Source organism: Diadema antillarum, unplaced genomic scaffold (assembly GCF_040938485.1).
Source record: "Diadema antillarum isolate AM-2024a unplaced genomic scaffold, OU_Dant_1.0 seq00000712_RagTag, whole genome shotgun sequence".
Classification (NCBI taxonomy): domain Eukaryota; kingdom Metazoa; phylum Echinodermata; class Echinoidea; order Diadematoida; family Diadematidae; genus Diadema; species Diadema antillarum.
In genome coordinates this window covers 1,077-22,238 of record NW_027271616.1, presented here as the reverse complement: position 1 = coordinate 22,238, position 21,162 = coordinate 1,077, and the positions used below count along the sequence as shown (strand labels likewise).

The 21,162-nt window shown below is 40.0% G+C and overlaps 2 protein-coding genes across 2 annotated transcripts in view; one reads left to right on the top strand and one right to left on the bottom strand.

The window, feature by feature from the left end:
- LOC139737876 (cytoplasmic FMR1-interacting protein 2-like) overlaps positions 1 to 1,509 on the top strand; it is a 45,830-nt gene extending 44,321 nt beyond the window's left edge. The window contains exons 26-27 of the mRNA XM_071648543.1: positions 62 to 209; positions 1,026 to 1,509. Coding sequence (XP_071504644.1) covers positions 62 to 209; positions 1,026 to 1,193 — 316 coding nt within the window. The 3' untranslated portion in view covers positions 1,194 to 1,509. The remainder of the gene's footprint in view (positions 1 to 61; positions 210 to 1,025) is intronic.
- Positions 1,510 to 11,446: 9,937 nt separating this feature from the next.
- On the bottom strand, positions 11,447 to 18,611 carry LOC139737896 (WD repeat-containing protein 55-like). Its single transcript, XM_071648564.1, has 9 exons — positions 18,489 to 18,611; positions 17,029 to 17,229; positions 16,562 to 16,668; positions 16,053 to 16,150; positions 15,456 to 15,616; positions 14,440 to 14,546; positions 13,782 to 13,881; positions 12,870 to 13,039; positions 11,447 to 11,798 (listed from the first exon to the last, which is right to left on the bottom strand). Exons 1-9 carry the CDS (start codon positions 18,609 to 18,611, stop codon positions 11,546 to 11,548), a joined length of 1,320 nt encoding a protein of 439 aa, XP_071504665.1. The 3' UTR covers positions 11,447 to 11,545.
- Between the last annotated feature and the right edge of the window lie 2,551 nt (positions 18,612 to 21,162).

Here is a 21,162-nt window from a genome sequence, read left to right as displayed (position 1 = left end):
TATGATTTCAAATATTGTGTCAGGTAGGAGTCATTTCTTGTACGTCTTTTCGCCAATGTAGGGAGAGCTACGGTGAGGGTCTGAATTGGGCGGGGTGCACGCTGATTACCCTCCTGGACCAGCAGAAGAGGTTTGAGGCCCTGGACTTCAGCTACCACATCCTGAAGATCAACAAGGTGGACAACGTCAGTGAAGACATCAACGGCATTGTGAGTACACGAGCCCACTGCTCTAGCCTCTACTCCTTGTATTAACCTGTTGAAGACGAGTCCCAAGTGTACTTGGGCAATTTGTCTGTGGAAAGTGCGTCCCTTCCTCAACGGGTTTAGAGACCAGTATTTTCTGAGAGTGATTGACAGTAACAGTGTTTCTGTTTAATACGGTAAAATCAGAAACATTCCCAGCATGGAACTTTTGCGAAATGGAGCGGTCAGCCTCTGTTGCAGCATGAAACTTATGCGAATTGCCACTGGCATTCAGTGCATTGTGTAGACAAACACTTTCGCGAGCATTGTACTTCCATGAATCTTAGCTCCTCTCGAAATTCGCAAAAGTTTCATCCATTTGAAAATTTGTGGTTTTGCAGTATTGAATCTTTGCCACAGTGCCTCCGTAGAAAAGCATGTAATGTTACATGACAATCACTTGGCTGTGTAAAGTCGTCAATGGGGTTCCAGTGATTACCAGCAATTTTTCCTGTTGTTTGTTGATTAAATTGATAAGATTTTTTTTTTGGTAATGCTTTATTTACTTTTTAAGATGAAAGTCTGTCATCTCCATGGTGATGCTGCACCATGAACATTGTATTGTATTGACCGTTGTATATTGTAATGACATTAAAACTTTGTCAAATTTGTTCGAAGGCTTTCAAACTAAATCCAGTCTATCTAGAAACCCCCAATGCTGTTTTGCAAAGAAAGACAATGTTAAATACTGTCATCATTGTTGTTGTGAGACCGAACTGAAAATTACGACAGTTTTGATGACGGTTCCTCTTCTACTTTCACGTTCGCCCCCCTCTGCAGCCGGTCGGTAGACTGGTGGACCGCATCAGAAAGTACCAGATCCTGAATGGGCAGATCTTTGCCGTCCTCAACAAGTACCTGAGGGCAGGGGAAGGGGAGAGCCCCCCGGTGGAGCAGATCCGATGCTACAAGCCCCCCATCCACCAGTCTGTCATGGATGGCATGTGAAGGCCCACCCGACATCATCAAGGGACTCTGTGAATGAAGAGTTTTATCGCCAAAAGGAGCTAACTCCATTCCTGTCGACTTCAAATATTTGCAATGAGAGCTGCTAATGAGACAAATCAAATAATGGGAAATTGTGGGATGTTTCTAATCATGACTCCAAGAATATTCCTTGCTATGTAGCAAGTGAGGTATCACTGGAAAAGTTTTTATTTGCTCTATCTGATGATGAACTTAGTGTAAATTGTTTGAAAATGGCACTTAGTCCATTTTGCAATGAAATTCTTCAAAAACAGACATCCAGTTTACTGACTTGAGACTGAGGGAGAGTGCTATAGACAGAGAGAGAGACAGACAGACACACAGACAGACAGACAGCCAGACAGAGTGAGAGAGGGAAAGGGGGAGATAGAAATTGATTTAGAGGGTGAGGCATGAGTGCAAGAGTGAGAGAGAGGGAGAGGGAATGTCGTGTGGGAGATTCAAGGTTATCAAGCTTGTGCAAGAAAAGGAGGAAGAGGTATCGACAGCTAGACATATACAATGTAAGAGAAGGAGGAAAATGACAGGAGATTGCCACACATTGAGTGATAGAGGAAGAAACTGAGATAACCAATGCTGTGTCCTCTTCATTTACCTACCGGTATATATGTCAGAAGTATTGGTCAGTGGTCATCCTGGTCATCTTTGTCCAGTGATCTTTGGGTTGGCCAAGTTTTGTGTATAAAACAGTTTCCTTTTGGTTCTCAGTTCTGCTTGTAAACTGATTTACTTTTAGACAGGTCATGATTGATGGGAGATCTCGACAGGACTTGGCCAGAGTTAGTGCAGAGGAGAGGGGATGGCAAGGTGGCAATGCGGAGTCTGTGAATGTTTTTTATTTATTTTTTTTTTTTTTAGTAGTGTTGTCAGATTGAATAGTCTCTATTGCAAGTTTACTGCATAGTTTTTAATTTGTTAGGTGCGAGACCAGCTGCGCAGAGTTGGTAAATGCGTGTAGAATGGAAGACAGTCATTCCAAGCGCTAGGTTACGGTTTGCATTTTGTTAGGCACTCTTCTTTCCTTTCAGTGGGTTCTGACTGATTTCTACAGATGATGTTCTACAAAGATGCATGATGAACTTTATGACCTGTTGCTAGGTGATGGAAACAGGGCGGGGCAAATACATATGATTGGTGGGTACAGGTTTAGTCTCTGCAAGAGACTTTTTCTTTTACCATCATTACCTACTGTATGTCTTAGAAATGCATTTAAAAGTGTTATCAAAAATAAAGCATTGAGAATTAAGGGTTTCTGGGACGAACACTGAACTAGGGCTTTTTATAGCTCAGTCGGTAGAGCACCTGGCTAGCAATCCGGAGGTCTCGGGTTCGAATCCCGATGGAATCCCATTTTCTTTGCTCAATTTTCCACTCAAAAATAAAAGTGATAGAAAGAGGAGACTGAGGTAAGACTATTATATGTCTTTAATGGACTGTGAGTTTGCCAAGCGATTTATTTGCAAGTATGTGAGACTGTTAAAGAGGTTGATTGTAACCTTGGACCAAACTCAATGATGTGACGCAGTGCTGAGTACTCAAGACTAGGAAATTGTTTGAGTATAGAGATGAGCTGAGAGTTCTTGCATTCAGGGTTTTGTCCACAGGGTATGTGCATGTAAGAGTAGAAAACCTCCATAGCCCTTCATTCTCCACAACCCGTGCACCCTATATTTATTCGTCACAGTCGTGTGGTAAGAGAAAGTTCTGTGTGTCGTTCCAACCAAACTACATTTTGAGACCCCAGTGCACTTGTACAACATGCTATAGGATCCTTTGTTATGGCTTCTTTTTTGTTGTTGTTGTTGTTAAATATGCAATTTACATTTCCCATCTATTGATGATTTGTAGATATGCATTAGAACCTCCTGTTTTGTTCTAAAATATATGATACACCGAGTATAAATTCAAAAGAGTAGGAATATTTATCTGTACATGATTTGTCTATAAAACATAGTACTATGTAACAAGGAAATGCCTTCGGTAAAATAAATGTTCGCTTTGATTTATATAGTGCACTATGTAATTGTATCAGCCAACGATACGTTTGATAATTGTTGTGCATTGGTCCATTTGGTCCTTCTTATCATCCAAGGGCATTTGTATTTAAAATGTGTCATGCCAAATAAGAAATGGAGAAAGGATTCCTTTGACAGTCTCATTATTATTCATCAAAATATATTGTTGGTATTAGCTGCCGACCCAACAGTTGCCATAGACTTGATGATATATAGGAGGTGTCGTGGCCGAGTGGGTAAGGGTGCTCATTTCTGAATCACATGGTTGTGGTTTTTGTGTGTGGGTTCGAGTCCCAAGAAGCCCAACACGTTTGCCCTTCAGCAAGGCACTTTATCCACATTGCTGCTCTCCACCCAGGAGTATAAATGGGTACCCGGTAGGATGAGAATGTTGGTGTTAGTTTATCAGCATGTGCGCGCCTGTAAAATGGCGACTGGCTGGAATGCTCCCCAGGGAGTGGAGAGTGTGAGCACTGTCAGTGCTGCCGGGAAATAATGTATCCAGACACCGGGGTAATAATAGTATGTAGCGCTTTGAGCACTCTACAGAGTGAATTTAGGGCAATATAAATTCATATTATTACTATTGTTATTATATATTATAGTGCCTATGCAATCAGACCGGATGTATGCGAAGAATGACCCTTTGTTCTGTATGCTGCAGGATTGTATCTATCGAGTCATATTCAAAAGTGTGACCCATGATCTCATTGGCTTGTAATACATAAACTCTAATGTGCATCATTCACATGGTTATGTAATCCAGTAAAATCGAATGTCTCTGTACAGAAATCCTGATAAGACTGTTAAGTGTAATGGGCAGGTTAATAAAAGTGGCGTGGAAAAATGGGTCGCCTGTGAATTGTTGCTAAGTATTTTCTCATGCTCCGAGGCCGTCCCTTTTGCCGGAGGGCGTTGGTGTTGAGAGTGCAGTCCACACCAGTTGTACAGTGTAAATTTCTATGGACAAGGCTTTTCGTAATCAGTAGTAATGTAGGACGCCTAGAAGGCTTCTCGGTGAGCTTGCTACTCACTGCCTCGCAGTCATGATTGTACTACGGACATTATATTCTGTTTGTCGGGCACTCCAAGGCGGCTGAAACTTGGACAGCAATCACTAAATACTGTACAGCGCACTCAATATTGTTATAATCACCATGTCGTAGTAATTGTAAAAATATATAACCCACATAAGAATCTTTATGATTATGTCAATTATTTGATTACATGATGGTATATAAATCTTTAAGTTTGAAAGTGTGCTGCCCACTTTGTAAAAATTGTAATTGGATAAGAAAAAAACAAAGTGGATGATTTGCAAAATTACAGCATGGATTATGAATTGAAAGTCAAAACCATTTATCATGCTGGCAACATCAATTATAGATTATTTATTGTGCACACTTCATAGAAGTAATTTGAAAATTCACAGTATGCAAAGTGGAATATTTCAGTTATAGTATCGTCGAGTCCTTTGTTTTGCAATGTTGAGTGTGATCTGTAAATAGTTGTGTGCTCTTCAAGATTACATGTACCATCAGCTGTTTTGATCATTTCTAAATAATTTTTGTCCTTTGTGGTCTTTGGAATTTTTGAAGATGTGAAGACAGTTATCAAACTTTGACATCGGGCACATCACTCATTCTTCAGGAGGAGTTTGGACCAGTGACAATACTTTTGTGATTTTATTGATGGTCCCCGACTGGAGAAACGTTTTCTTTTGCAGGATTTTTCCTCCGTCCTGTGTCTGGTAAGTCCAGGGGGGGGGGGGGGGGGGGGGGGGGGGGTGTTTCATCAACGTTTGTCAGCGCTGACAATTTCAGCAAAATCCTTGGTTTTGATTGGCTGAGATGCTCTGGTCACTGACTGTTGCTATGGTGATTCAAGTTATCAGCGCTGACAAACGTTGATGAAACCCCCCAGGCATTCGCATCCTCTCATACATTCATGTGGGAACATTTAATCTTAAGCTTTAGATCTGCATGGTAAAGTTTTCTTTCCTACATCAAAGGCATGGGATTGATTCAGCATTTTGTTACATTCAAAGCAACACTGTTCTGAATTGAGTATGCCAAGAATCATAAATTTTCCGTAAGTGTTGTAAATGGCAATCAGTCATATATATATTTTTTTTTCATTGTAAACATTTTTTTGGCAAAGAATGTGGACCTTTCCATTCCCTGTGACTTCTCAGAGCAAGAATTTTCATCAGTGCAAATATGAATGTACATGGAATATGCACGATATAAAAGGCATTGTTAGTGTACAGTAGTAAACAGGCTCTCTGTTTGGATTCCTCGTCTTGAAGTTAGCATAGTGGGAATAGTTATTGATGGAATGAAAGATTCTTCTCAAATTTATGAACCTTTGGCATGCGTAGGAGATTCTTTTTATGAAGTGCAGAGGGATTGCTCTGAAATTTGTGTTTTGTCGTGGTTCCGCATGAAGTATGCATCCACTTGGTGTTGTGATGAAACGCTGATGTCGCTGCACACACCAGAATGATACTGTTTGGTTGAATTAACCGGAGGAGCAGTTTAACACTTGCCAACGTTTTATGTTGGTCTTCAGTTTGACACTGAATGTTGCATTGTTACTCTCGTGATGTATCTGTGTGTTAAAGTATGAGTGTGTATAAATGCTGTGTAGAGTTTAATCTATTTACGTAACATTATTTCCAGTGGCAAGAAGAAAATCCAACAGTACATTTGTTAGGATAGTGTGGATTAAAACATGCTGTTCTTTATTCAAGAGGCTCCCATTCTAGAACAACAAGTAATTTTGGCCGCAGCAATTTTTAGCATCCATAATCCACAAGATGTATCAGGAGAGCAAAATCATTGAATTATTATGCCATGTTGGCACTCAATCAGCGAATGATAATGAACGGCCTTGCATGTAAAGTTTAATCTTCTTATGAGCCATTGTAGACATTTTACAGTAATTTATTATTGCTTACCCTTAGTCTGTTCTCCATCTTCTTCCACTGTCGGTTTTCTGGATTTTATTTTTGCCAAGCATTCTTCCATTGTCTAACCCTCCATATCATTGTAAAGCTTTTTGTGTGTAATGCAATATCCAACGAGTACAAGTGTAGTTAACAAGAAGAAACAGTGTAGAAACTAATGACATTTTGAAGCATTTGTTGTGGCTACTTGTTGGCAATGTTTTGCACATGACATTCGGAAGTTATGTTCAAACCTGTGTATACTTAGAGATCTACCTGAATCCCGAAGTCATGATTGGTTACACAGCACTTTGAAAGAAACTGCCAAGTTAATTTTTGTACTACAAAATAAATATTTTATTCATCCACAAAAAAACAAACAAACAAAAAAAAGTATCACAGATAGGAATTTTTTAGGACAAAGCCAATGTGCACAAATGGAAGTACAGTAATTTTCCATTTACAAGCACTTTCCACTGAAGTTGTCTTTATGTGTTGGGAGTTATCTGCAAGAAGAGGTAGATTTGAGTGTGATCATTTTTGTTGGTTATCTTTGCTGGCTTAAGGTATCAACATTGAAAATCTGTAATTAGTGCCCAAACACTTGTCTGTGATACAGAACAGTATTTTTATCTAGTGTCGTCCATTTTTTTTCCAATATATTTCATATATCCCTCTGCTGCGACTAAATCTAATTTAAGTGTGAAATTTGACTTTGTGGTTTCCTACTATATCATAATCCGAGTGCACTAACGCAATTTGTTGCAAGACTTGTGTTTAAAGTATGCTATATCAAGATAGAAAACGACCATATGAAACTTTACAGGTTTTTGTCATTCTGAGTATGTTTATTTGTTAATTTGTTTGTTATATCATACACTACACTGAGCAAGCCAGTTTTCATAATAAAAGTGAACTTCACCAGATCTCTGAAAGGCATTTGTGTGTTCTTTCCACTGTGAATGACTTTTTGAACATGTGTGATGCGTCATCACAAAAGCCATATTATGACAGGAAAATAATTTTCTGGTTTTTGGCAGAAGTGAATTTGTCGGATGTTAAGCTTTGAATGGATAAATAATTTGCCTTACTTCATTATAAGGAAAATATTTAATAAAAAATTAAAAGTTAGAAAACTGTTCATATTATATTACCATAGTATGCTTTACATGCATTTTTCTTTCTTTTCTGATCTCAGACTTCATACAGGTAATGTGATGACGCACCACATGAGTGTTTAAAGGTGCATGGTCCCGGTGTTTTAGTCAAATGCGTACGCGGGCGCACGGCGCAAGTTTCCTATAGAGACCTACGCTATCGACTCCTCTTTAGCGCTTACGCTGTGGCCCACTTCCCCGAGTGGAGATTGTGCTAAGCATGTATTGTCACAGAAGCATGTGAGGTTGGTCAACGCTGCTCGTTCCACTCCTAAACTAACAACATTCAGCGCTTTCAATGAGAAAGTTGATGTGACAAATGCAGAGGTATACAGGACAGAGTTTTTAATTGAGCATAACTTGCCTCTAGCTGTCTCCGATCATGTGGGGCCACTCTTGAGAAAGATGTTTCCAAGCAACAATGTGGCCAAGCAGTATCGCTGCGGTCAAACTAAGACACGATCGCTTGTTCGGACTTTAGCGAGAAATGCAGAGAGTGGGATCATAGATGTGATAAAGAGTAATCCATACAGCCTTGCTACAGATGGCAGCACTGACATTGAAGACTTCAAACTGTACCCTCTGGTCGTGAAGTATTTTGATGAATCCCTTGGACGTGTCTGTACCACATTGATGTCTATGGTTGAGATTAAAGAGTCTACTGCAGCCAAGATTTTTGAAGGACTGGATCAGGAACTATCCAAAAGAGGTGTCAGCTGGAACAACTGTTTGTCATTTGGTGCTGACAATGCGAATGTCATGCAAGGTACAAAGTCTGGCTTAGCATATCATCTGAAACAAGCATATGAAGACATCTACATGGTTGGTTGTGCATGCCATTTGATGCACATAGCAGCTGAAAAGGCGGCTAAATCTCTGCCAGTGAACATTGAGGAGCTGCTCGTGGATGTTTACTTCTACCTTGAGAAAAGCAGTAAGAGGAAGTCAACATTGAAAGAATTTCAATGTCTTCACAATGTAGAGGTACGGAAAATCATAAAGCATGTGAGCACACGATGGCTTTCCTTAGGTGTGTGCATCAATCGACTTCTTCAGCAGTGGCCTGCATTGTTAGCTTTCTTCAAGAAGGAAGTGTCTGGAACTGCACAGACAGGAAGCTCAAGGAAGAGAAGTGCTGGTCCATGTTCTTCATCATCAGCACCTGCCAAAAAAACTAAATCAACTCAACCTATCACATGGAGAAAAAAGACCAATGCAGGAGTTATGTCAGATGCATCAACTAGTACATCAACCACAGTCGCATCCTCTAGCACATCCAACCAGGAAGACCTAAAGAAAGGAGCTGCTACTTCTAAGCAGGTTAGCACTGGTGTTACCAAGGGAACTGCTACTTCTAAGCAGGTTAGCACTGGTGTTACCAAGGGAACTGCTACTTCTAAGCAGGTTAGCACTGGTGTTGCCAAGGGAACTGCTACTTCTAAGCAGGTTAGCACTGGTGTTACCAAGGGAACTGCTACTTCTAAGCAGGTTAGCACTGGTGTTGCCAAGGGAACTGCTACTTCTAAGCAGGTTAGCACTGGTGTTACCAAGGGAACTGCTACTTCTAAGCAGGTTAGCACTGATGTTGCCAAGGGAACTGTTACTTCTAAGCAGGTTAGCACTGGTGTTACCAAGGGAACTGCTGTTGTGAAAAGCAAACCAGCTCAACCTCCCATATCATTTTTTGCAAAGAATCCATTGGTAGTAGCTTCAACTGCTGCATCCACAAATAAATCTAAAGTGGAATCACAGGGAAAGACATTCAGAGTTGATTCCAGCAAGGTAGCATCTTCAACTAAATCTGTGCAAGGTGCAAAGAGGAAGCAGACAGATGCAACAGGAAAAGAGGAGGCTAGAGAAACTGAAGGGAAAAAAATTGACTCTAAGCCATTGACAAGACCTCAACGAGTTGTGAGAGCACTCAGTGCAGAGAGTACAAAGCTTTACTGTCTGTTTTTATCTGCATCCATACCAGTTTTTGAGAAGGCAAATGTAACATTACAAAAAGATGCTCCATGCATACATGTGATGAGGAGTGTGCTTCTAGATCAACTGAAAGCTCTGTTCCTTCGGTTTATCACACCTGCTGCAATGAATGCATACAAAGACAACTTGTATGAGCTTCCATTTGATGAGAGAGTGCATCAGAAAGATGATGAAGACTTGTTTGTTGGGGCAGCAGCAAGAGAGTATTTGCAAGCAAGTGAGATGATTGACACATCAGCCTTCTTCAAGTCTGTGCGAAGTTACTACACTTCAGCTGCACAATATATGGTGAAGAAGTTCCCATATAAGGACCCTGTCATCTGCCATGCAGAGGTTGCAGATGTGAGGAAAAGAGAGGATGTAAACTTTGGGAGTGTCAGATACTTTGCTGAGAGATTCAGTTGCCTTGGTGTGAACTCCAGTCAGCAGATGGACCAGCTGGAGTTCTTAGCTTATCAAGTGGATGATTTGCCCAAAGAAGTGGTTGACTGCCCCCATGCTGATCAACAGTGGCATTTGATTGGACAGCTCAAAGATCTGAACATGAAGATTAAGTACCCTTCTCTCTCAAAACTTGTGAAAGCAGTCTTAGTACTTTTCCACAGCAATGCTGATTGTGAGAGAGTGTTTAGCTTTGTGACCAAGGCAAAGACAAAATTCAGAGCCAGTATGACCACTGAAACACTAGGAGACATTCTTATACAGAAGTACTACATGCTCTCCAGAGGTACAGTGTGCTATGAGCAGACACATCCTACTGCATTGCTCCAGCAGTGTAAGAAGGCAACCTACAGAGATCTTCGAACAAAAAAAATTAGAGGAGGAGGTTGCTGGTACCTCTGGTTAAGATAAGATTGGTATGGATTTCAAAATATTGTATCCTTTTGTTCAGATAACAATTTATCTTTTTAAGTTCTGTTTTACCTTAGACTACATGGAAACCACTAAATGCTGTTGTGTTTTTTGTCACATTTCTAACCCTTTTCATTGTTTTTTCCCCCTCTCTTTAGGTTCTCCTGGATTTTTAAAAATCCAGTTTGAAACTTCTTGAAACAATCCCTTAATTGCATGTAAATGTGCCCAACATCAAGATGTGTGTTGGGTAGCTGCATGATGCATATTATTATATCTCAATAAGCCAGGCATTTCGCGACGAGACACAAAGTTTGATGAGCCGCGCAAATCATTAGGAATTTTGAAATTCAAATGTTGGGAGGTCTGCTTTTGTGATGTCATAATAAGAAGCACATATGCACGCACCCTGGCATTACTACAGACTGCGTGATGCGCAGAGAAGACAACGAAGGCAACATTACTCAGCAACACCTACACACTTTACTCTTGATGACAGCTCAACTTCGGTAATCTTCGTATCAATGCTAACGATGATCGGCACTTTCATTCAACAGCGCCCTCTACACTACCGGGACTACGCACCTTTAAGTGTTGTTGTCACCACCTCACAAAACTTATTGACCAGAATGAATTTTCATAGTGACATGGTAACAGAGGCATTTATGCAGAGTAGGATAGATGATGACAACAAAGATTTTTTGTTTTTGTTACTGGCCGTGCTGGAGGTTGAGTATTCAGTGAAACTACCATTGTGGAGGTACTTCCTTTCCATTACAGACATTTATCCATGCAGAGTAACTGTATCACTTCTAGAAAGCTAATTTCTTGTATAACTGGGTTCTCACCCCTGCAAATTTATTGACAGTTTGACAGAACAAACTGAAATCGACTTATCATGAAAATGAATCCGTTGGTAGTGCCCTCTATCACAGATTTATGTTTATGTTTTTCTGCGACTACAAGTCACGAAGAGTGTACAGTCTAGTTGGAAAAATCAAGGGGGGGGGGGGAGGAGATAGGAGTTTGACCAAAACAGTCATGCTATCTGAATGATTGGATGAAATGAAAAAAAAATCAATTTATCAAAATAAGAGAGTGTACTACATTTCTCTCATTACAAAAACATGCACTGTACATAAAATACAGCACGACTGTGGCGGCTGGTTTGACTGAAGGTTGATGGATTCCTGATCGCTGCCCCAAGCAGCACAGAACAGTCAAACGCGACAGTCACAGAGTATTGTTGTCGGTGGTTAGGCACATGCTGATCAAAAATACACACAAAATCCCTTGCACTGTACAAAGTGTCCAATATTTTCCATGACGCCCTTCATGCCAAGAAGTTTGCGTCAATCATAAATCGGAAAAGAAATTGTCGTCTTTCCCGGATTCTGTCAGTCTCCTCGAGGCGTCATGCTTGCCCGCCTTGCCCCGTGGGTCCACGTTTGCTCTCTTCAGGTGTTCCACACCCCAAAATCGGATCTTCTCCTCGAGTGCACACGAGGCCAGGTAGGCCGAGTCAAAGGATACAGCTATGCTCTCCACTGGAAGTTCGTTGTGATCCCCAACGATGCCCAAGAAGCGGTTTGGTAGCACATGGACGGCTCTGAGTGAAGGTAGCAAGGTATGGGACCAGACAATGAGATTGAGTGACAAAGAAACTTGCTTTTCTTGAAGTTCTCCAGCATACACACACTACTCAAATTATTTTGCTTGTGTCTCATACAATAGAATACCCAATTTGGCATGGAACACATTCATGACATATACATGTACTTATCTCATTAATGATTCTTACTGTCACTTGAGTTGTAACTGATTTCCACAAATCCTCCTTATACAAGAGTGTTCCTGCAAAACTCGGCATTAGAATGCCATTTATTAGTTACATCATGACACTCACCATTATAGCTTGGATACAATGTTCCATGTGAGAAGAAATAAGCTGAATTTTTATTGTACTCAAAGCCAAAGTGTCATTAACAGGGTGTTTTTAGCCTGTATAAAGCCGTTTTGTTTTCCTCAAATACATTGCCTTGGCCTAAGTCTAGATTCAATGGCCTGAAATATGAAAAAAAAAACATTTCATCATGAACAAACAACCTCACTTTTGTTCTATATAACATCATTATCACTACAACATAGTTGAATATCGATAGTGACTGTTGAGTTAAAGGCGTGTACAGTCCCTACTTGAATGCTCTCCTATTGGGTCTGTTCACACACACCCGAAACTAACGGTTTTCCAACCGGAAGCTGATAATTCTTGTGCAGGGCACACAGAACTGTTGCAATCTGCATCATGATGCAGAAATCTGTCCATCTTGACTTTTTTTGGAAACACTCAAGATAATTTGCCTCACGCAGCCACTGTGAACGGCCTGCAAAAAAAAAAAAGAAAAGAAAGAAAGCCAGATTTTTAAATTAAAAAAAAAATCCCATCGTGCAACTTCCCTCACTAGGTCCAAGGTGAGGGTGCCCAGGGTCATGCTCTGGTCATTGGTTAAGCATGTTCAGGTCAGAGATTTTAAAAGTTTTGGGTTCTGCTCGGCTATGTGTGAACAGCAGCCAATTAAAATTGGTATCACATTCCAATATCCAATAAATCTTGTGTGTGAATGGACCTATTGTGAATGCCTCTGTGTTGTGAGAATTCCTAATGATATAACAAGCTCACCTTATCGTTCCATCAATACACCCAGTGCAGAGGATGTTATCTGTGACTGGCACGCAGCAGTCAATTGATGAGTGGTGCCCAGGGAAACGGTCGCTGATGTTCCCAAACTCGCCCCAGTTGAAAATGTTCAAAGCTCCATCGCTGGCCCCACATATCACCTTCTGCCCTTTCTATGCAAAACAGAAGAAAAGGATATGACATGCTGTGGAAAAACTCCAATATGTTTTAGTGCAAAGAGCAAATAAATGTTCCAAAGTTTTGCTTTAAAAATTTACAATACAAGTACAGACATGTATGAATAGGAACACACTGGAGTGCTTGCAGGATTCTCTTAATTATCTCTTTGTGACATGTTAGCAAGAAATATCTTCCTCCTCCTCACCATAGCAATATCTCCCACCATCACATCTTACGAGGATTTTCTTGAAACAAAATGGTGACTTACAAGCATCATGACCACAGGCATGTGGCCATTTTGAATGGCAACATGAAACAACCATCTCAACCACACCAACCGAATAGAAATTTGACCTTTTCAAGCTTTACTTGTGAATCCAATGAACTATGAAAACTGATTCAATACACGCCTATCAAGAGAGAATTTTACTGATGTAGTGACTCTCTTGTACCAAAAAGAATCATGTGGTTATTTCATACTTTGTATAAATCTAGAACAGCAGCAGACCTTTCAAAATAAACCGGAAGTTTAAGCTAAACTAACTGCCTTGTTGAAATGAGAAGTTTCAGATTTTAATTCACAAATGATCCCAGAATCTAATGAGATGGCAACTGACATACAAATAAAGATGAAGCTTCCAAGGAGACTTGTTGCCATGGCAAAGTAAAACATGCTTGTTTCACTATTCAGCATCACAAATTAACCAATAGACCTCACTGGGTCACATGACACACCTTCATGAGTGCAGACGACAGCAGCTCACTGTTCACATGCTCGGACTGCAGATCAAATCTCCGCCTCCTGACGTTGAATGATGAAAGTGTCCCGTCGCCACTGGCAACAAACAATCACACAGTGCACAAATCATAAAGCAACAAGTATGGAAGGAATTGCCTTTAAAGCTAAATAAATGAAAAAAAAAGCACAAAAAAGATGCATAAAATCACATTTACCTAATTAATGCCCTCTATAAAATTAGAATATCACTAATGCTCTACCTAATTTGAGTATGCATTCTTGAAGAGCAATTCAGATGCAATGTGTATGCAGAATTTGGCAGTGATCAGACGAGCGATAGCCTAGATCTATGGTTAACACAGGCCAAATTCATCACCAACAAACAAGTATTTCAAAGCAATGCTCACGGCATAAAATCTAAATAGGATTCATTGTGCCTGATTAAAAAAGGAAGAAATAATAATAATCTCATACACTGCAAAAAATGCAGAATGGTGTTATCAGATTTCAATGGGTGAATTTCAGAGGGATGATCAGAGGGTGCAAAAAAGTCAAATCAATAGCACTGCCTACTCCTTATCCCACATGGTAAACAAAAAACAATCACACAAACCAACAAATAAAATACGGACAGACCTTTGACTGTGGTCATACCTTGTTGCGAGGAGAATCTTCTTGTCTCTACCAACAGTCAGGCTGCTGATGAATTCCTCATTCTCTCTCATCTCCATGACAGCCCTTGGCGTCCTCATGTCCCACACCTGGACAGGCACAAATATTTGATATGGTGTACTACCATTATAAAGAACATCGCTATAACAAAAATCTTAATACAAAAAAGTAAGAATTCAATTCTCAAAATGATTATCTACATATCTTTGTGCACTTTAATGTTCGCCTATAACAAAATTTCGATATAATGACAGAAAACTGCTGGTCCTGAGGACTTTGTTATTATGGAAGGCACCTGTATTTGATAATATCGCAGCTTCCTCTATACAGCGCTCATCAATCAATTAATAATACCTCATGACCTTTTTTTTTTTTTTTTTTTGCAGAGGACAACTAGATCAACAGAGACCATGCTTGCAGCAGTCGCTTTCCTATGAATCCACCCTTTTCCTGTTTAGAGGAAAACAATTAATACTGGCATGGAGTTTTTGTTTATATAAAAAGTGATTGCAACATAGTAATATATCTTCAGTGAAATCACACAAGTATCCCCACAGCAGAGGCTAATTGGATGCATGGGAATATTCTAAATTAAGAAGGGGATGGGGGATGGGGTGGGCACACAGTTTCTCATGGGCAATTAGTTGTTCTGTTGTCATCTCTACAATAGCTTTTGTAGAATGTGAAAAAACAGGAAGAAAAAAAAAGAAGGGCTACTACTACCAAACATGTACATGTTCAGTGGTAACTTCATCACAAAACATCAATGGGACTTGAAAATATTGAGTATCTTTGAAGAAAGTATTGAATTGGTATATATTGTAACCTAAGATTTGGTCTCTTATTTCACATCTTTTTTAAAATTAAATTTGAGTGAAAGGAATGAAATTCAGAAAAAAGACACTGGGTATACGACAAAACTCAGACAACACCAACAATCAAGTCAATTTCTTTTTGTCTATATTTCTACAGACGGCAAAACAATCCTTCCTCCCTACCTTGAGATGGCCATCATCATCTCCCGTAGCGACCAGATTTTCATCAACCAGAGCCAGGCAGTAGATTGGATGTTCATGCCCCTTCTCTATGCATTGGCCCACTTTCCCGGACGCAATGTCAACCTTACTGACAGATTTGTCCTTGGACACTGAGAGGATTGCTGAAAAGAGAACAAATGTATACACACAGCATAATTCATCCATAAAACAAGGACGATGCAAGTCTGAAATATGGTCAGGTATCGTTGTGAAAATGATAAAAGAAATTTAAGAAAGGGTGGTACTGAAAGTCAAATTCTATCAGCTTAAAAACAGAAGATCTTGCAGCTTAATATGTTTTATGAGGAACTTTGTGAATGCATCTGGTTTTGATATCATATTCAGAAGGTGAGTGAAATTTTGACTGAAGCCACAAGTGTCACACACTTCTAGCTTTCAGTGGTCCTTATGATCAAATGTACCAGAACAAAAAGCACTAGGCAGCTACTTTTACACCCGCCTTTGCAGTACCCACTGCCCTTATGTAATTACTGTTTAGGGAGCCTGTCTTACGGGAGACACACACATTTAATACTCTAGCCAAGAGAGCCTTCTTACATTGACCGTCCTCTGAGAATGCCAAGGCCCTGCATGCCTTCTGGTGAACCTCTTCAAGTAGAAGCTCCTCATTGGGCTCTTCAGCTGAGTAGGAATAACTGAAACAAACACAGGACCAGAGACAAGTGAGTAAAGCCATGAGTGTGAGCAGACTGAATTTCTATGCCTCCATACTGTCATAAAGTAGTAATAACAAATGAAAACAAGAAAAATGCTAGTGCAAATATGTGACTCTCTACAAACTAGAAAATTTTGACATGTTTGCACACACAAGTAAAGTGGTGTAATCAAAATTGGCATTTTTGCACTTCCATACAATAGACTTCATTATAGTGTAAGCTAGATTAAGAATCCCTCCTGCAGTCAAAACACAAAAACATAACAATGCACACACACACATATAGAGAAAGCAAAGTCACAAAGGCTACAGAACTGCCCACTTTACTCTTTGTGATAGGTACATATCAAACAAGACTGTAACGGCCACGCTAATAATTTGACATACTTACAGACTGATGGAACCATCTATGAGGCCAGCTGCCAGCATGTTTCCCTTTGGATGAAACTTCAAACACGTCACACTCTCTTCACATGTGATGGTCTTTGGTAGCTTTACCTACATACACAAATGTCACAGAGAGCTACTCATAACAATAGTACATTACAATTATAATCCACACTTTATAGCACTTCAATGATCACTGGCTTCTGCAATGATTTGTAATTCTTTTCTTTATTTAACAACATCCCTTACCTAACACTATCTATTACCTAACACTATCTATGAACACTAAAAAGATGCTTCTTTAACAGGTATCAAAAACACTTCATGCATTGAAAATATACTTAAGACTGTGATATTTCAAGTCTACCAGATAACCAACCTGTGGATTTCCTGGTAATCCAAAAGTCGCAATTTTTTACGTTATAATCAGCATTTAACATAATACTTAAGATAGATTTGATCATACTGCACCTCTGGTAAAAATCTATTTTTATCTGCTTCATCGTCACAGTCAGCGTCATCATCACTGTCGTCGCTGTCATCGCTGTCATCACTGTCGTCACTGTCATCATCATCATCATCATCCTCGTCGTCATCATCATCACTGCTATCCATCTCCTCAGACTGGTGCCCATTTCTGGATGTCCCAGGCTCTGACACACTCTGCCCTGCCTGTATGAGTAAAATATTTGAAAGCGAGGATTCAAACTTTAAATACTCTGTAAAATCCTTAACTGCCTTTACCAGCACTGTATTAAATAAGACACCGAATTGTCATCCGCCTTACCGCAAACAATTAAGGTGTTCTTGAGATATTCTTCTGCTGTCTCTGAACACTTGTGATGTTTTAAGGGTACTCTACAAAAAAAGTTAAAGTTAAATATAACTTTCATAATTCTTGTTTATATGCAATCCTCTCCAGCAATTGTAATCATAACATATTTCAAAGATGACTTATGTCACTTTGTATATGAGGAGTGAAACTTATAAGGAAATTTCACAAAATGCACACAACATTCCTTTTCCAAGATGACAGCTGGTAATAAACAAATCATGCAGGAACAGAGGAGACAATGTAATTTTAGCATGCACTAAACAAAGTTAGCTGAATGAAATCAGCAAGATATATTCAGTACTATGAACATATTATGACATAGCCATCAAACAAAATAAAGGCCACAGTTCTCTTTTGTAGGCTGATGATAAGCCACTTCAAATTGACATTCTGTGCATGAGCAGATAAAGGTCAAGTAAAAAAATATAGAGAAACAGAGTTGTGATGAGTGATGTCATGGAAAGCGCTGAGCAGTTTCTATATGTTGCAGTGAAAGAAAATTCCGAACATTCAAGGAAAGTAGTTAACATAAAACCAAAATCAAGTTGAATCACTTAGCTTTATCACTGTTTCATTTCAGTGGTTTAAAGGGATGTTACATTTTTGGTTGAGATGGGACTGTAGGTTTCCAACTTTTTGTGTGTGTATGTGTTTGTGTGATAATGAGAAACCTCTTATGAAATATGAAAGAACAGGTAATTCTTTTAATAGTGAAATTAACAATTTGATGAAAATTGGCCTTGAAATTGCCGAGATATCAAAAAAAGTAATCCTAATGAAATGATAACAGGCCCCAACTTTTATCAGGATGTCTTGGTTTTACCTTCTTTTTGATATCTCAGTCATTTCAAAACCAATTTTCAGCAAATAAACTTTCAATTCCCTTTTGAATCGTACGCTCTTGGCCTCTTTAACATTATGATAGAGTGGTCTCTAAGTAGGTCTACCTTGCAAAATGTTAAAAGCTGAATTTTCACCTCAATCAATACCACTAGTAAATTTATAATTTACCATACCTTTAAAACTTGGGGCTATTAAACTATCGCTAACTGCAAACTGGTCTATCTTACACACGCCGGTCACGTGTGAGACTCACCGATCCATTTGTAGATGGACCAGGCACATCCTTACTGCTGTCGTCATTCAGATTGTCTCCACACTTTTCGCCTCCATCCTCCAGTGTGCCTTCACCTGGATCCGAATCTGAATCTGATGACATTCTGTTTCTTCCTGCAAGCTGGAATGCTCTTCAAAGACTGAATAATGAAACAGAACATAGGGCCTAAATTGTAATTAATTTACAGACACATGAACATACATTTAAATACTAGAGTCTAATTCTAGTTCTACTGATGGAATGTCCCCCCTTTCCCGGTTGGTGAACAACTTGAGTTTTGTAGAGTTGCTTTGGCACTGTCTAGTGAGTATAGACTGTAACTACAATTTCTAAAGACGCCACGCATTAAAAAAAAATCACAACAGAAAATTCAACTAATGCCAATGGGATTGGGAAAAGGGACAAACACACAATTTCACAAAGAACACTCATCATACTCCTCATAGTCATCCTCATACACTGTTGCATATCAAATTAAAATTTAACGATAGTTTCTCTCACAGCCTCTTCGATATTACCTTTAACAGTCAACCAAACTATGTAGGCTTTAGTCAACAAATCAGGGAGTAACTGAACATTGAAATAACAGCCGAAATAACCTTATCTCTACCGATGAAGCCCTAAACCCTGCCTCCGGCGCTGGCGATGTCGATCTCGCGTGGTGTTTGCAGCAGTGTAGTGCGCGTGTTGTGTAAAAGCAATGACCATGGTCCGGTCAATTAAATGCCTAACGTTAGTATAGAATCCAGTCTGCACAACCCTTTTGGAATCAAACTATAATTTTTATACAAACACAGTACTGTAAAGTATATGGTATTTTTAGTATTCATGTATTCAATTTGAGCGAATGTGACATCTTGTTCTCTAATGTATAACAATGATATCATTATCATATCATTTCTTTTACTAAACAGTTCATTCAAGTTTTGCACGTTTGTATATTAGACTAATAATGTCAAGATGGCTGCGCCCTGTGTGGGATGTTTATCACGTTGTGGGTCGTTTCCGAGATTGTTTGTTCGTGATTGCTCATTTGCAAGGCGCACGTGCACTTCATTTTCTAAATCTAGTGTAGCAAGTATCTTCAGCGGTAAAGGTGATATCGGCAAGAACATCGAAACAAAGGTAAGTTACCTTCACACTAATAATTTACACTGTTTCAGTCGGGGCTCAGTGATTGTTGTGTAGTCCTATATATAGACTTTCATGTTGTAAGTCTTTGTATGTATGTGATGTGATCTACCGCTTGCGTTTAGCTCTAGTCTAATACATTCTAGGCACGGGCAACGGGGAGGCGGAAAGCTAGCGGTGTACTTCCGACAAAGTACGAGTCAACTCGTTTGTCCTTCTTCGTCGCAAGGGCCATCGAACTGTAACTGGGAGCTGGAAAGGGGGGGGGGGGGTGGCCCGTGGTGCAGCTCATGCTCCACACCATGGGCGTCACCAGGGGGGGTGCGTTGGGTGCGAACGCACCCCCCTTCAGATCCTTGAAAAAAAAAAAAAAAAAAAACTTCAGTCTGCTAGCAACCACAACGCCGGACGCTAAATAATTATTCTTTTCATTCTTTTTTTTTTTATTTTGCACCAGGGACAAAAAAAAAAAAAAAAAAAAAAGTCGTGGGCAAAAACAATTTGTACCCCTGGTTCTGGCAGCACTGATTTTATACATGTCTACTAGTATTCTATACAGTGTTTACTATTCATCGACCGTACTGTACATCCGTACGGTTTACAAGTATGTAAGGTCTATGTACGTTACTTCGGACCAATCCATATTGCCAGCCCAAGTGCGAGCCTTAGCCTCATTAAAAAAAAGAAAAAAAAATGGAGGGGCAAGCACATCATTTTGCACACCCCCCCCCCCCTCCATAATTCCAGAGACGAGAAGATTTTCTTGTTTTTGAAAGAAAACAAAAATGACTCCATAAAAATATTGGAAGGCAAGCGCACCATTTGCCCCACCCCACATAATCATTATTCCCGCGATGAAAAGATTTTCTTGCTTTTTTGATAGAAATCTGTCCAACTATTTCACCCAAAAGCAGTGGCGTAACTACTACGGGGGGGGGGGGGGGGGGGGGGGTGCAGGGGGGTGCCCCCCCCCATCCGCTGGTAAAAGAAAAGAAGACTTACCAAAATAGTAATTCAAGGGTTAGTAAACTGCTTTTGAATGAAAGGGCAACGGCGTAGCCAGGATTTCATCTTGGGGGGGGGGGCGGTTAGTCTGCGAGGGAGCGAAGCGACCGAGCCCGAGCGAGCGGAGCGAGCGAGGGGGGGGAGGGTGTGGGAGGGGGGTGTCCCCCCTCCCACGGTAAGAACTTTTTGCATTTTGATGTTGTAAATGGTGCAATTTGATGCATGTTTTTGCGCGTTTTATCAACGTGAAACAGTCCCGCTTGTTTAAGGTATAGCAGTCTATTTTGATGTAGATTATTATTGAACAATTTGCCTATAAAATGGTATGAGTTAAATACACTTCTTGTATCAATTCTTTTCACTGAATATCATGAACGCGACTGAACCCGAGCGAGCGGAGCGTGCGAGGGGGGGGGGGGGAGGGGAGGGTGTGGGAGTGGGGTGTCCCCCTCCTACGGTAGGACACCCCACTCCCACGGTATTAGAACTTTTTGCATTTTGATGTTGTAAATGGTGC